General features: G+C 35.7%; 1 protein-coding gene across 1 annotated transcript; it reads right to left on the bottom strand.

Annotated features, from left to right (window-relative positions):
- Positions 1-9,150: 9,150 nt before the first annotated feature.
- Positions 9,151-16,333, bottom strand: LOC136823507 (uncharacterized). Its single transcript, XM_067079695.1, has 4 exons — positions 15,391-16,333; positions 11,878-13,090; positions 10,200-11,155; positions 9,151-9,850 (listed from the first exon to the last, which is right to left on the bottom strand). Exons 1-4 carry the CDS (start codon positions 15,412-15,414, stop codon positions 9,413-9,415), a joined length of 2,631 nt encoding a protein of 876 aa, XP_066935796.1. The 5' UTR covers positions 15,415-16,333; the 3' UTR covers positions 9,151-9,412.
- Positions 16,334-16,706: the final 373 nt, after the last annotated feature.

Below are 16,706 nucleotides of genomic sequence, written 5' to 3'. Positions count from 1 at the left end.
CTTGCTAAAAGGGGAAAAAGTACCCGAATTGTGAGAGCCATTTTTGAGGAGTCAAACTAACCTTTTTGTTATATCTACGTTTGTGGAAAGTAAGACTAACTGTAGATTGCCTAATGGGGGAGGGGGAGAGTTCCATTTCCTCATATAAGGACTATAAAGGCAAGCTCTCCCTCTATTCTCATTTCTTCAAGCAGATGAGATGGAGTTTTTATAAGATACTTTAATAATTGGTCATTTGAATTAATAAAAATGACGCGTTCTCTAGAAAAAGCTACAAAATTGTTTTATTACTGGTAAACAACCAACCAAATCAAATGAGAACTTGTAAAAAACTCCATCCCGTCCCTCTTTAAGATCTGCTAACTTAGTATTCTCTAATTTTTGAAATATCCACGTCATAAAGAAAAAATCACAGTCATCAGACGATTTCATTAGGACAATCTTAATAGTTAAAGAATTCCTCTCTGTTATAATCAATCTAAAAATATATATTTGCCTCCCAAATTTCTTCTATCTCAACTGAGGATTTCATAAAGCTTCGATTAATCAAAATGGATCACGAAATGGCCTCAGACTTCAGAAAACTTTCAGACTTTTTACAATGAAAAGTCTTTCAACAGGAACCTTTTAAATTTCAATCTTGGGAAAGAAAAAAAATGCGGAAGAAAATGTCATGATATGGTTCAACCAAGACGTCCAAACTGGCATGAAACGTTCCCCGAACATCTATATAACGACGTTTGGTTTGGCCAAAGCTTAGAAGATGTGAGGATATAAGGATATGAAAAAAAAGTTTTCAAACTACCCTAACATTGACATAAATTGTGGTCGGTTAGAAGAATCTTTCATAGTTGGAAGAATCTTTTAAGGTTAGAAGAATCTTCACTATTAAGGTTGGAAGAATCTTTGAAGGTTGGAAGAATCTTCGAATGTTAGAACAATCTTTGAAGGTTGGAAGAATCTTACTATTAAGGTTGGAAGAATCTTCGAAGGTTGGAAGAATCTCGCCTCGCTGTTCGTGTGCCGTATAATCAGTCCTTCCAGAAATGACGTCAATTGTGCGCGCGTAAAACAAAAAATTATAAACATTCGATTTAAAAATTGTGCTGTCTGGTTTTGTGTTTGTGCATTGGTTGAAGTTTTGAGAAAAATATGGAACAACTGATGTCCAGTTACAATGATGGTAAGTGTTAGCTCAATTTAAAAGAGATCAATTACTGAAACTTATGTAAAGCATTCTTTTATCTAACTGTTTTTCTTTATCTAAGTTTGGTGAAAATGAGAAGCAAAATAAAATAAAAACTCTAAAAATTAATTTCATTTAACGCCAATCAATGTTATAACTTATATACTATGACTTTGTTAAATACTTATTTTCTCTTTTTAGATGAAAATATGGATTCAACTGATGATGTAATTGAGATCCCCTCTACTGTGAAAGAAAACAAGAAGAAGAGGAATACGACAGGCTTTCAACTGTTTTACAGAGAAATAGCGGTAACTTTTTTAAATATTCATTTTCAGAGTTAAATATTAATTTTTCTGCAAATTATGTGTAGCTACGAAGCCCATTTACACATGTTAACGACAAGAATAAAAGAGGAATATACACCATTTTTATGAGAAAAAACTGTAATGGCTATAATAGGCAATGAGGCTTTTGGTATCAAAAAGTTGTGAAAATATGTTTTTTTTATAAGAAATTCAAAAGATTAAAAGTAGACTCTGATACATCCAATCTCCTAGGATAGGAAATTCTTACAAAATCCTCAAGAAGTATTGGAAATTTTAATAAGAACATTATTTTTAGTGTTAAAATCCTAAAGAGTTAAAAAGGTTTGCTTCAAAGATTTTTTACTAATGATCTTTTAATAAAATAATTGTGTAAACATCTATCATTTTAGAAAGACCTTGCCATTCCCGATGATGAAGGTGTTCAGTTATCCATTGGGGAAATGTCAAAAATTGCTGGTGGATTATGGAGGAGTGAATTGGAAGATGAAGAGAGAAATGTAAGGCTAGCCTTTTTGCCGTAGGCTAAAATTTACGAAAAATATGAAGATTTTTTTATAAGAATAAAGTACTAATTGTGTTCACATTTCGATTTTCCAAATTTTGTTTTCATATTGTATAATCACTGTGATTTGAGATAAAAAAGAAATAATAAAAGTCAGAAAAAAGCTAGAGAAAACTTTATAAACAAAGGGCCATAAAAGTCATAAAAATGGAAGAAAGTGTCATAATAAACTTGCTTTTAATGTTACTAATAATAATAAACTTTTTTATCTACTGAAATTTTAGAACTGGAAAAAAGAAGCCAAGCAACCAGCAAACAATGTCGAGCTGATATGCTCTAAATGTGAAAGAGTGTTTACTCAACCGAAGTTTTTGAGGTATCACGTTAAAAGATGTAGGGAGGTGGAATGCGATGTATGTGACAAAACGTTCAAGAACTTGGTTTTGCTGGAAAAGCACAAAAAAAATCACGAAAAAAAATTCAAGTGTGAATTGTGTCCGAAAGAGTTTGGCTTTATGGCTTCATTGAAAAAGCACAATTTAACACACGAGCCACCAAGTCTCAAATGCTCAAAGTGCACTGGAATGTTCCGGACTGTTTCAAATTTGAACAGACACCTAAAAACTCATGCAGTAGAAAATAGATAAGTGTTTAAAAAAGTAGATATAAGTACAGCTAAATATAATTTATTATGCCACTGTAAATTTGTGTATTTGCTGCGCAAAATCTCATTTATTAGAAATAAATGCATGTCAATCGATATAAAACTACTTTTGTTTCTTTATTTTCTGTGCAGACAAGAACTTAGTCTTAGAAGCCATGGTTCTGCCAGCTTTCTTTGAAACTGCTACGTTATCAGCCACATTTTTAGAGAAGTTGTGTTGTCTCTTTTTTTGAGGAGCTTTGTTAATGAAGGGGTTCTTCTTAACTGATGAGCCTTTTGCTTCTGGCTTTCTGCTACCATTGCCCGTTTTTCTGCGTTTTACAGCTTCTGGCTGAACGTATATTTTTCCTTGTCTTGCTCTCTTTAACAAAGATGTAGAAGTGATCTTCAAACTTGTGTTTTGAGTGGTTGCAAAGGTATGAAAAGCACTGGACAGTCTTGAAGATTGACCTTTGTATTTTTCAACTCTCTCACAAAATTTCATCACACCCCGTAATAGATTGCTATCCTGTGTTGCTTCGATAACTTTAAGTAAAGTGGTATTCACTTTTTGCAGCTCATCCATAACCTCCTGCTTGTTTATGACATCAATAGATCTTCTCAAGTCGACGGGTTGGGCTAAAATAAATAAATGTAATTAATTTTAAGAACTCTGCTATCACTCAATTCCAGAAGAAGTAAAGACTAAAGCTTTTTTTATCCAATTATTTAAGGTATGAAATCTTTTTCAAGAGTTTTTGGTAAGAATCCCTTCTACCTTTCTACCCCAGCGCAATATATACTTAATGGTCGCTCTCTTATAAATAATTCAAATTCGAAACATACATGTTTTTTTTTTTATAAGTATAACGCTTATAAGCATATTAAGGCTCAGATTTGAAGAATTCCTAAGCATAACATGAGCATATATGTCAGCCTAAAATATTTTTCAAGTGGTCATTTTTATCTGTTTAAAAAGGTTTGGTAGAGGTCAAGTAAAAAATAATACATTCCACGGCTAGATACATTCCACGCTCCCAAAATCTGCGCAAATTTTTACAAAATTTTTGAAATTTCATTAAAAACTTGGCTCGGGGTGAATCATAAGCATGATTCTTAAGCATACAATAAGCATAAACTATGCCTGGATGCTTTGAACACTTAAGCATACATGAGCCTGACCAAGGGGCATACACTTGCTTATAAGAAAAACATGTACCCTGTTTCTCCTTGCACTTCAGTGAAGATGGTTCAGGTGATGACTCGACCTCTTGTGTTATATTTGGTTCTATTTGATCAATCTCATTCTGAGCCGTTTGTTCCGTCCAGTCATGCAAACCATCATAATAATGTTCAGGCAAGTATTCCCCGATAGCTAGGTAAGAGTACTCTCTTCTCTGACTTGATGACAGATATGGAAGGAATGCTGATCCATTTTTGTTTATGTGGAGCCAGATAACATATTGATGTTTACAGACAGCGCCAGATTGCCCTACATGACACTCACACACTCCTAGGTCAGTATCCACGTAATATCTCTTCTCAGGATCTTCTTCACTGCTTATCAAATAGGAAGAATTGTTGACAATTTCAAGACTATTGATCATTTCTGTCTGCTTTCGTTTATCTGGAATTTTGAAACCAGCTCCATCTCCTTTCCTCTTAGAACGTCCCATAAAACGTCTGCTGTAGATACCTATAATTATAATCAAAATAAAGATTTACATCCTGCTAATCAATTTGATTCTAATACTGTAGTTGCTTTAATGAACTGAGAATCTTAGGATAGCTCTAATTAAAGGTTAAGATTGGAAATATCCTTTACAATAAACTTTTGGTTCCATTCTGATAAAAAGTGTATGAAAGTGTTATGAAATACATGTAACCTGATTGAAATATAAACTAATTAATGAATTTCCTTACCATCAAAATTACCATTTGCTATGCTGATCAGCTTTGTTTTATAATGATCTTCTAGTTCATTCACAATTTTATCTAGCAGGCCATTGATATTGATCTCCTTGGTTCTGTTTAGCACGGAATCTTTTAATACAAGAAATTGAGCTTCGACCATATTATTCGTATTGTGCCCACGAACGTTATATTCCTTTCTAAAACAAGAAAGTGCATTCAAAATAAGAAGATATTCAAAAACTGTTTGCAAACAATGGAATTTTACCTGTTTTTAGTATCCTTAGGATTACTGGAATTAAATTTTGTGATTTATTTACAACCCTTAGAAGAATTATGAAGCTTTTGAAGGGACCATTAAGAGCGGCACATCAAACTTAACCGTACCCCCTGGTTCTAAAATACAACTAATTACTTATGGGAGCTAAAAACAGTAGGCTCTTTAAAAGATAAATACCTGTATAAAAAACACCATGCCTCTTTCAGGTCATAGACATCATCAAGGTACGAAATCAAATTGATGTACTTGCTGACTATTTCCGAGCTTTTTAAGTCATCAAATGCACTTTGTAAATCATCCTCATCCTCAGTTATAAACACAAGTTGTTTAAATCTCATCATAATTTCTGAATCATAATGAAGAAAAAAATCATTTACTTCTCACTTTCTTAAGTTAGATAAGGTATAAGGTTGTAATTCATCTATAGCAGCTCAAAACATCTAGAGATGGTATCTTGTATCTTAATTCTTAGAAATTTTGATTTTTGGCGAAAATAAAGACAATGTGATTGATTGAGTTTTGGCAAAAAAGTTCTTATAAAAAAATAGTAAAAATATTTATAAAACCCTCTCTATATACCTGTTCTATCAGTTGAAGCAATGCAATGGTTTTTATCAAAGAGCCAACGCCACACTTGTTGGAGAAGGTGGAAAACGCATAGAAGAAGACAAGCATTAGGCCATACATACTTGAGGGCATCCCTTAGCTCTGAGCAGTTGTCGGTCATGAAGACTTCTGGGCCCCTTACAGGATGCCCAAAAAAAGCAGTGTCAGGTAGGATTGACTTTAACATTTCCAGAGATTTAATCAGGGTGTCAGTTGTCTCATCGCTCGTGATAATTACAGCCAATGGTAGAGCTCCCACTGGACTATGAGTCACCATGAAGAAAAATCGAAGGTTATACTCTTCCAAACCACCAGTTGAATCAAAGAAGGAAAGCTCTGAAGACGATCGTACCTGAAAAATAAAATAAAGAAAATCAAGCAAAACGAAACGAAACCATAAAAGATTCAGTGTTCATTATTTTACAGTATTACCTGATACTCTCAAAAATTTCTAACTTGAAAATCTAAAAAGGATCTTCAACAACTTCAACAACACATCCAACATTATTTCTGAGAACTATGTATACAACTAATCTTTTTTGAAAAAAATTAATCATTATTTTTTACCTTTTCATGAATCCTTAGCATAAGTGGAGTTAACATGGCAAATATCAAAGCATCATTCTCTTCCTGATTAAATTCTTGTAAGGCAAATTTGTATTTATTATCCAATTCTGTCAACTTCGTTATGCGTTCTGAAATTGAAATTTTTTATCAATTCTATAAGATCTAACAAATTCAAAACTGCATTGCATTCATTAAAACCCTTGCCTAGGCCCCTTATGGTAAAATGCAAACCTTTGCAAACAAATCTATCGGTATCAATGAATCAAATAGAAGATTATTTAACATAACATAACCCACCTTTAAAGTGTTGGAATATTGATTTCATATCTCGTGTACCATACTTGCTTTCATTATATGTTTTGAACAAAAGATTGAAATCACTTCTTCTGGGCATACGTGATCTATCTGACATTGCAATATGAAATTCAATATCACTATTGGAATTTGACTTTGTTTCAATGATAAGCTCTTTGTAAGCCAGACTTGGTGTATAACCTTTCTCAAATAATTGTAAAACTTTTGCTTTGGTAATGAAATGTATGTCACTGAATGTCAGTGTTTGAAGAGATGTGGTGGAGTGGTTGTGAGTCCATTGTATTTCAACAACTTTTATATAGCCATTCGTTGGTGCTCTTCTATGTCTGATAATCATACTATAAGGGCAGTTATTGTTCTTCATTCTTTTGGAAGGATTTGATTTCAAAATTCTATGTGTATCAAAAGTGCTTTCATAAAACGTTTTATGTTGACATCTGTAGTATTCATATGAGGAAAATTCGTTTTTATCGGACAGTTCTTTGCGATGCTGGATTCGCAATGTCTCTTTTGATTTGCAGCAGTATTCATCAACAAAGTCCTTTGTCGAGCAGAAATTACACTCTATGAGAGCTTTGAAGCTGTTCGTTGATCCAATGATTTCCAAAATGTTGTAGTCCACGATGGGAAAAAGGTCAGCTAAGTTTTTCTCAAGCTCAAGCTTACTGACAGTTAATGAAGAAGAGAAACGATTTTTCAAATCTGAAACCCGCTTCAAGATCGCAACATTGGAAGCCATATTTGTTTTGGCAATCAGAAATGTTCCCAAAAATATATCATTACCAGGCTTAAATACAGTCAGTATCAGCTGAACCAAAGTCAAAGACTCTTCCAACCTTAATAGTAAGATTCTTCCAACCTTCAAAGATTGTTCTAACATTCGAAGATTCTTCCAACCTTCGAAGATTCTTCCAACCTTAATAGTAAGATTCTTCCAACCTTCAAAGATTGTTCTAACATTCGAAGATTCTTCCAACCTTCAAAGATTCTTCCAACCTTAATAGTGAAGATTCTTCTAACCTTAAAAGATTCTTCCAACTATGAAAGATTCTTCTAACCGATCACGGAAAAAAAATTTTAAACACTTTAGAACTTGAAGCTACAAAAATTACAAGGAATGAGCAAAACCAAAGCAAAAACGTTCTCCAATCTCCAAAAGTCGTGTTCTTTGTGAAAACTATCCCTTAAAATTTTAAACTGTTCAGAATATTAGTGAGAGAGGGGTGTAATCATAAAGACATCAAATCCCGGGGGGGGGGGGAGGGAGGGTGTACTACCCTTGACGAAAAAAAGCGACCCTACCTGGGACTCGTGGAGGTTAAAAAAGGTACCCTGACCAGCAGCGCATCCCCGTAACCCATTTTGCCTTAGAGTACCCCCCCCCTGGGGCCAAAGCAAAAATTAAACATGAATCTTCGGTATCGATTTGAGATTGCAATGCAGTGAAATATTTTCTAAAACACTCGACATTTCAGACCATCAATCTATAATTTTTTATTTTTTTTAAACTTTTCTATAATTTTACTTTAGAAAATTCTCTGCTCTCCATTATTTTATGAAATGCATTTCCTTTCGTAAAGTTCAACGGTGGAGGGTGATTCTTGTGCTTTTATTCCTTAGATGGTAAATCAGCACTCTCCTGCACAAGTTTTAAAATTCTTAACTCAGATCCACACCACTGAAGCTATCAAAATCTTAGGAAGCTCACCTTACAATATACAAGAAACGAGAAAGAAAAAAGAAGAACTTTAAAAAATTCAGTAGAAAAAAAGTAAAGCCAGAAGTTGGTTTAAAAAGACTATTATACGGTTGTTACTAAAACGAGGAACGAGAAGTAACGAGAAGTAACCAGAAGTAACGAGAAGTAACCAGAAGTAACGAGAAGTAACCAGAAGTAACCAGTAAGTAACCAGAAGTAACCAGAAGTAACCAGTACTTAAATGGAAGTAACCAGTACTAGACTTAGGTAACGAGTTCTGTAGATGTGAAATTGACACTCCATTGTCTTGATATTGTCATCAGTCAATTGTTTTAAGGCTTATGACGTCATGGCTAGGTCTACTCTTCGGACACCTATATCTCGTGATTGGCTTGTCTGTTTCCCTTCAAATTTGGCAGGTAAAACCTTGACAATGATGCCTTGAAGTTAACATAATTAGTTTTTGTCAATTCTGGTGATGACGTCATCATTTGGGCCCTTTTTGGTACTGGAATCCGGACACCTATATCTCGTGATTGGCTTGTCCGTTTCCCTTCAAATTTGGTTGATTATCACAGTAAAAAAGAAGATTATTCTTTGAAATCAGTAAATCTATTGGTTAAAGATGTTTGCTTACAGTATTCCGGTTATAATAGCTTGATAAAATAAATGTAACTGTAAAATCAATACTAATTTACTATTTTAATCCTAGTCACTAAATCTTGATCATCACCATCAAATAGCTTTTGATTATTTGAGTTCTGTGTTTTGACTAGAAAAAGCACTTGGTCTTGGTAAGAAAAATAGAATGAACAAAAGTTACTCTCGGGTACCTAATAGCCGGGGGGTTTGGAATAAGCAGGGGGGTTGGAAAAAATCTCAAAATTTAATAAGCGGGGGGGTTGGAATAAAAATGTCCTGGGTGGAAAATGTTCGAAAAGGAGGCTGATACAGCAGAATTAGGGCAAAAGAGGGAACTTCTAAAAATTTTTTCCCAAAAATCAATAAGCGGGGGGGTTGGAATAAGAATGTCCTGGGTGGAAAATTTTCGAAAAATTAATTAGCGGCCCCCCCCGGCTATTAGGTACCCGAGAGTAGTTGAACATGAAAGCTTATTAAAATTGACACAAGAGATTGTAATCGGCTTTCTTCTCAAATTTAGTTGTGCATTATCTGACACAAAATCAAAACAAATATTTTGACAAAAGTATTACATCAGATATTTTGACAAAAATATCATATAATTTGTTTTTTAACAAAAAGAGATAAGTAAAATAAAACCTTCAGTACAGTGCTGAGAATAGCAAGGTGCTAAAATTAACAAAAGAATGTTTTGTCTACTGTATGCTTATAAGTCCGTAACAAGTTCTGAACTTAGATTTTGATGCCTTTTTTCCGTAAATAGGGTTTCCATTTGTCTTGTGTTTTTTCTTTAGTTGAATTTGGCACAATAACAGTTTCATACTTAAACTTTTTGTCCCATTTCTTTAAACAATCAGTTAGAAAATGTAGGTAAACATTCCCTTCGTACAGTTTTCTTCCACCTTTATCTTTATCGGGTGGTCTCTCTCTCATCCCTCTTGTTTTTAGAACAAATCTATCAGTTTCGTCTGTGAAAGCAATTTGACACTGCTGGCAGCGAGTGACTCTCTTTGGACATAGCTTGTGATCGTTCCTCAATACCAGCATGTACTGCCCGTTTTGTTCCCTGTCAGGATCAAGAAAAGCAAGTTCTGCCGGTACGTCGTCGTGATTGGTATTCGAATCATTATTGGCTTGAGAGGTTGACTGGGTTACATTTCCATCTGTCACCTGGAAAAAATGAAATGAAATATTATAATGACGAATTTGATGAAGCAAAAGCAATTATGAAATTCTGAATTCACGAAAGGGGTAATATGAGAATGAGGGAGAAGGAATCATGAAGAAATCATCGTTTAATGTTTAGCAGGTTATCTCACGTATTCAGTGTTCAAAGTGACATTCCCCTGTTTATGTTTAAAATATCGAAAAACAAAAAAAAAACGACGCTTGTAAACAGTTTTGAGAGCTTGGTGAAAAAATCTTCTTCAAAAAACAGATACTCTTGCGTAATTAAGCATTTAAAACAGTCTAATGATTAAATACATAAATACGTCTTCTAAAACTTTTTCATACATACCCTTTGGTCAGGTGCAATGGAGTTTCTGGTAGCTTGCTGGACAGGTTGGATTGAATTTACTGCAGCTTGCTGGACAGGTTGGATTGAGTTTACTGCAGCTTGCTGGACAGGTTGGATTGAATTTACTGCAGCTTGCTGGACAGGTTGAGGTTGGGTTGAGTTTACTGCCGCTTGCTGGATAGATTGGATTGAGTTTACTGCCGCTTGCTGGATAGATTGGATTGAGTTTTCTGCAGCTAGTTGGTCAAAAGGATTGATAAAGATTTCAGGTTCCGGTTGATTTGTTCTACGAGAAGGTTTTCGGGCGACCTTTCTTCCCGCCTCTGTTGGTACATCGAAGTTAAAAGGCGTTCCAACTTCCTTCATGAAATCGTTGAATTTCTTATCTCTGGTTTCTTTTGAGTAGGAAACCCAGCGAGCGGGAGGTACGTAGTGATGTTCAAAGGCGGTAGTTAAACGATACTTCCCGATTCCTCTGAGTGCTCTGCGTGCTTCTTTGAAGTACCCCTTGACCCATTCTTGCAAAGCCTCTGATACAGCAACAACTTCCTTTTCGATTTCTTCTTCTCTGAGATGTTTCTTCTGAAGTCGGTGTTTTGACTCGAGACCGTTTGTCGTGAAACGTTTCGAAATACCAAGTTTTTCACGGGAACTGAGGACTAGACATTCTTTAAAGGTTTTGGAGCGGTTCTTCTTGAACCAGTCATGAAAGCCTGGAGCAATTTCGTCCCAAATCTCCTTCAATGAGTTTAATCGTGACTCGAACTCATTTTCATCATACGAATCTGCAAGACAATCCTGAAGTATTTTGTCTTTATGGAATCCGTAGATATCAGACATGATCCTTTCCGTTGCATCGGCATTCTCAGTTGACTTTTTCAAAGCTTCGACATCGTTTGTTTCCATATGCCGGGTACACCACTGTGTCTTTGATTTCCGAAACATATCTTTAAATGCTATAATATAAATTGAACATCACAGACTAGCATAAAATTCGCAGGAGCTTTAACTATTAGAAAAAGTTTCATTATAAAGTGAAAAATCTTTTTCAATATACCATCGATAAAAAAGGTTAATAATACTTTAGGGGTACTAGGTTTACGACGTGACGGGTATGTCCGAGCCGAAAATCGATCCTTTGAGAGACAAAATTTTGATAATTTTGGGACCTTTTGAGAGACTAAATTTTGGTCGATTTTTCATAATTTTGATTTGATTTTCACAAAATTTTGGTCAAAATTTATGACCCTTTGAAAGAAAAAATTATGATTTACGTAATTCTGGGACCAATTCAGAGACCAACCTATGACTTTGTACCCCTTTGAGAGACTTTTGAAGAATGAGAAAAGGTACCCTAATGGTTCGCACATACCCGGCACCCATTTTGCCTAAGTAACCCCCCCAGGACAATACTTCAGATGCCCAGGATTCAAAAGCTTTTTTCCGGTTTTCAAAAATTTTTCTGACCCCAAAGAGAACTTTGAAAGTTTTCGTGGTTTTCATAAGCTTAAAGGTAATTTGGAAGACCCTTAAAGAGACTATTTCAGTTTTTGTTTTGTTTTAAATACCTTGAGCCTTTAAGGTGGAAAACCGTCCCTAAAGTCAGCACACACCTAATTCCTATTTCTGTTTGTCCTCCACCTCGGGAAGGGTTTTTAAAATCAAGAAATTGTTTTACCTTTTGCAACAGCCTTGTCCAAGTCATGTCCAATTGTTTTGAGTTCAGCTAGGTCTGGTTCTGCAAACAACAACTCGACTGCGAACCGTCGGTAGGTCTGTTCATTCTTTCGAAAATGCCAGAAAGATGGTCCTGGAAAATGGGGATGCTCGTTTGTTTTAGCATCTTTCAAGGCCAAATTCTCGTAAGAGGTATCTGTGAGATATAAACCATCACATATCTCAAAGGTTGTATCAACTGATAACACAGCTTTGTTGTTGGCACAAAACCTAACAATATCCGATAGTTGGTATTCGTGATAATTGAAGGCACCAAATTCACTTTGGGTCAAAGTGAAAGACTTAGTAAAAGCATCATCACGTTTGATGTAGTTTAGGAGATTTTCAGCGCTAGTTTTTGGCTTTTCAGCGCCTTTGTCTTTCAATTTCTGTTTTCGGTTCTCGATAACTTTGGGATTTCTAATCGTTTCCGAGAGAGTGTCCTCTTCATCGTCAATCAAAGAAACGTAGATTTGCTCAGTCGACCTTTTTGCTGCAATCTTCTCATCAATCTTTGCTATAACGGTAGGATCTTGTCTGTAGTACGGTGGAGCATTCGGATTAGTTGCATTACCATGGCGTGGCATCTCTTCATCTTGAACTTTCGCCTTATAAATGACAAGAATGAAAGGATGATAAGCTTTTTCTGATGCACGTTTCACTTGACAAATAGTTTGTGTCAACCACGGGTTGTATTTGTTCTGTCTGTAGGTACGCTTGATTTCATACACTTCATCTTCGTTGACCACTGCGGGTAAGAACAATGACCTATCCCTCTCATTGATTGTGAACTGACCTTCCTTTTCATCGGGGTGGGCAACACGAGGTTGTTCATCCTTGATCCAATGGAAAAACTTGCGCGGTGTTCCTTTGCTTAGGTAGCTACCGTTATCATCAGCTTTCACTGATTTTAATGGAATTTGTCGTGTGTCTATTGTAAACGCAGTGCTATGTTGAATTCCTGATGGTTTTTTGAGCATAAGGTAATCTTCAGGATTGTTAAAGAGCATATTAAAAATGACTTGAGCATCAAAATCTTGGTTATCGTCAGATTCTTTTGAACATGAACCTGCCTCCTCTTTTGTAACGATAGATTCATGTTGTTCCTTTTTTGGCAAAACACGAGATGCTTTTTTGCCGGTTGCTTCTTCTTCGTCAGATGAGGAAGGGATGACCTGGAAATAAAATTAACGCTCTAAGATTCATATTCTTCATTTCGGGTTAGCGCATAATTTTGTAGCCTATTACTGACATTACCAATTCAACATGATTTTTTGATCTTACAAGTCCGTGATGGAAAAAGGTAAGGCGTCACAGACGGAACGATGCAGGGGAAAAACCGTATCAGTCTAAAACCGGAGTTACACACGCCAAATTTGTCTGCCGACACAAAATCTTTAAATTTTTCAAGCAAGTCGGGCAAAAATTTGTAAACAATTCACCAATTTTTCAAAATCATAGCATAGAGGCGATCTTTTGCTTGAATTTGCTTAGAGAATTTCAAAAATTGGCCGACAAAGTTGGCGTGTGTGTAAATCTGGCTTAATAATTCTGAAGCCTATTAGCAGGTTTGCTTGATTGCATGATCGAGGTTATTTTTATGTGACCACCTATCGAATTTACTTCTAGTGTCGAGTTATATGTGATCATCTGGGCACGATTATTCGATCGAGGTGCGTCTTTTAGAGATTTTTTGCCTTTGCAATCCTAAGAACGGCCAGGAAATAGTCGTAGTGGTTTCTTTACTACTAAGCTTTAAGCTGTGATAATGCAAAGTTTTTAAGAGCTAGGACTGAAGGTATTCGAAAATCTGGTTATCATGACGTACCAAAACTCTTCGAAAAAAAGATTTCAAAATTCAAAATTCAAAGTTAAAAGTTAAAATTAAAGTTCCATTTTCTACCCAGAATTTACCCTTCGTGCATCCTGGGCCGAAGACTTTTTGATAGACTTCATATTTTTTCATGAAATTTGGGCAGTGTGACTAAATCATTGATTGAGACACCTTCTGACCAAATTCTGTCATTAGTGTGATGACGTCATCGCCACCAGATGACGTCATCATTTTTTGACACCTCCAAAAATAGGACCCCCCTCTAACTTTTTTTCACTTCCTTATTTTTTTGTCAAATTTTGTATATACTCCTGACAAAAATATGTGGGGCACAGGGTCAATTTCGCCCACCTGTTATAGGCGTGTATTTTACAGACCGGCCCAAATTTGCCTTTTTTGCCTAAATTACTCCTAAATTTCAAGATAGGGTCTGAAGACCGAGGACAAACCTCTGGCAGGTGTCCAAAGGCTAGCGGGGGCTTGGAAGGCCTTCTGGGTTCGTCGAAATCCGTTAAAAATCGGAAGTTCACTCTTGCCTTGGTTCCGCCTGGTTGAGGGACGTCAAGATTAGCCAAAAAAGGGTTTTCACGGGCGGTTTTCGCAATCCAGGTGGCCCTGCCACTATGATATTTGGGGTGGAACGGGTGGGGACTAAGTTGTGGCAGACGTCTCAGTCCAATAGGACATTAAGAACCGCCTTTAGGCTTTGAGCGTGCCATTAGTAGTAGGACTTTTTTTAATAAATTTCAAAAATCAACTGTTCGTGGCTTTTGTACCCTCGGTGAATGTTAAGAAGATTAAAACCGAGTCTTAAATTCACACACACATAGCACTCATTTTTACCTCAGTATCTCCCCATTCGGATACAGTCTTCAGTAATCTGAGAGGAGGTGTGTCTTAATTGCTTGGTCAGGTCAAATTTCGGATTTTGTCTTCCAGATTTTCTTGATATGGGTAAATTTAATCAATGTCAATTGAATAACAAACCTAGTCTGGAAGTCGGGTTCTCTTATTTTTCGAGATTTTTTCATCCATGCGTTTTGATCACACGATCAATATTGACGTCAGAGATTGGTCAATAATTTTTGGAAGCCACTGCAGTGGAGTGACTGTTGTGACGTCACCCAACAAAAAGACTGTTGACCGCTCATGCATTTTGATCACGTGACCGAAATTCAACCCTTTTGCTTGCGTTTCCTGACCAGGCTTTTATTCAATTGACATTGGTTTATGTAATAATATTAACCATACACGGTAAAAAGATTACGTCACGGGGGTCAAAACCAGAATTTTCTTTACCAAATATGGTTAAAAGATTACGTCACAGGGGTTAAATCATTATGTAATCAGACTTACGCATATCAAGAATTGAAATTTTATCGGGCGTTACTCAGAGACCCGTTAGAGCTTTAGTGTATCAGGAACTAGGGAAGTGAAAACCCCGGGGGCACTGGCACTAACTTTGACGGCCCACGAAAATTAGTAATTTTGGGACCAGAGCTTAAAAAACAATTTTGCTTAAGTGCCTTCTCCGAGATATAAACATACACATCCAAAGAAAGCTTAAAATTAAAAGCTAGGAAGCTAAAAAGATTGGCAGTATTTAAAAAGTAGTTGATTAAAAAAGTGAAAAAAGCTTACCACAACATTTGATGTACTCATCATTGCTTCTCACTCTTCACACAAACCAAATAAACAGCAACGAAAGAAAGCAAAAAATATTGTTTTCTTTTTATCGAAGATTTCGCCAATTGCGGACCGTAGCGTACAAATTTAAAAACCGGTGTTCTATTGTTTAAAAGATTAAAATAATATTCATATTATTTAAACATGAAAAAGTGAGTCAAAATAAAACAATAGTTAACAGCTTTTAACTAAATACAATAAAAGATTATTCAGTCCATCAAGGATAATAGTGATAAAGGCTTCCTCGATTATGCGATAAGACAAAAAAGAATTCAACACATGCTTATAAAAAACGCTTAAAACGAGAACAAAATAGGAAACATTTTTTGAAGTGATTTTCGTGATTTTGGTGAAATAGGTGAAAAACCTATGATTATGTACCACTTTAAAAGACTTTAGATTTGTAATAACTGTACCCTTATGGCCTCGTATACATCCGTCATACCTTTTTCCAATTATCTCTTACCTTGATATTTTAAGACGAATTTGATAAAGAATAAAGAAACCAAATACCCGTATCCAAAATACAGTACCAAAAAGGGCCCAAATGATGACGTCATCACCAAAATTGACAAAAACTAATTATGTCAACTTCAAGGCATCATTGTCAAGGTTTCACATGCCAAATTTGAAGGGAAACAGACAAGCCAATCACGAGATATAGGTGTCCGGATTCCAGTACCAAAAAGGGCCCAAATGATGACGTCATCACCAGAATTGACAAAAACTAATTATGTTAACTTCAAGGCATCATTGTCAAGGTTTTACCTGCCAAATTTGAAGGGAAACAGACAAGCCAATCACGAGATATAGGTGTCCGAAGAGTAGACCTAGCCATGACGTCATAAGCCTTAAAACAATTGACTGATGACAATATCAAGACAATGGAGTGTCAATTTCACATCTCGTACAGAACTCGTTACCTAAGTCTAGTACTGGTTACTTCCATTTAAGTACTGGTTACTTCTGGTTACTTCTGGTTACCTACTGGTTACTTACTGGTTACTTCTGGTTACTTCTCGTTACTTACTGGTTACTTCTGGTTACTTCTGGTTACTTCTGGTTACTTCTCGTTCCTCGTTTTAGTAACAACCATTTTTTTTTTAATTCTCAGTAAGCTGAATGCAGAAACCAAGTTGTTAAGTAAAAAAATCCGTAATGGGCAAAGGTGGTCTAACAGATCACAACGCCCCCCCCCCCAAAAAAAAAACAACATCACAACTGCTAAAAAAGTAAGTAGTAGAAAGTACATCAGCTTTCACTGATTTTAA

Source organism: Clytia hemisphaerica, unplaced genomic scaffold (assembly GCF_902728285.1).
Source record: "Clytia hemisphaerica strain Z4C2 unplaced genomic scaffold, Clytia hemisphaerica genome assembly, whole genome shotgun sequence".
NCBI lineage: Eukaryota > Metazoa > Cnidaria > Hydrozoa > Leptothecata > Clytiidae > Clytia > Clytia hemisphaerica.
The sequence above is the reverse complement of the archived record's forward strand: the minus strand, read 5'-3'. Positions and strand labels throughout refer to the sequence as shown.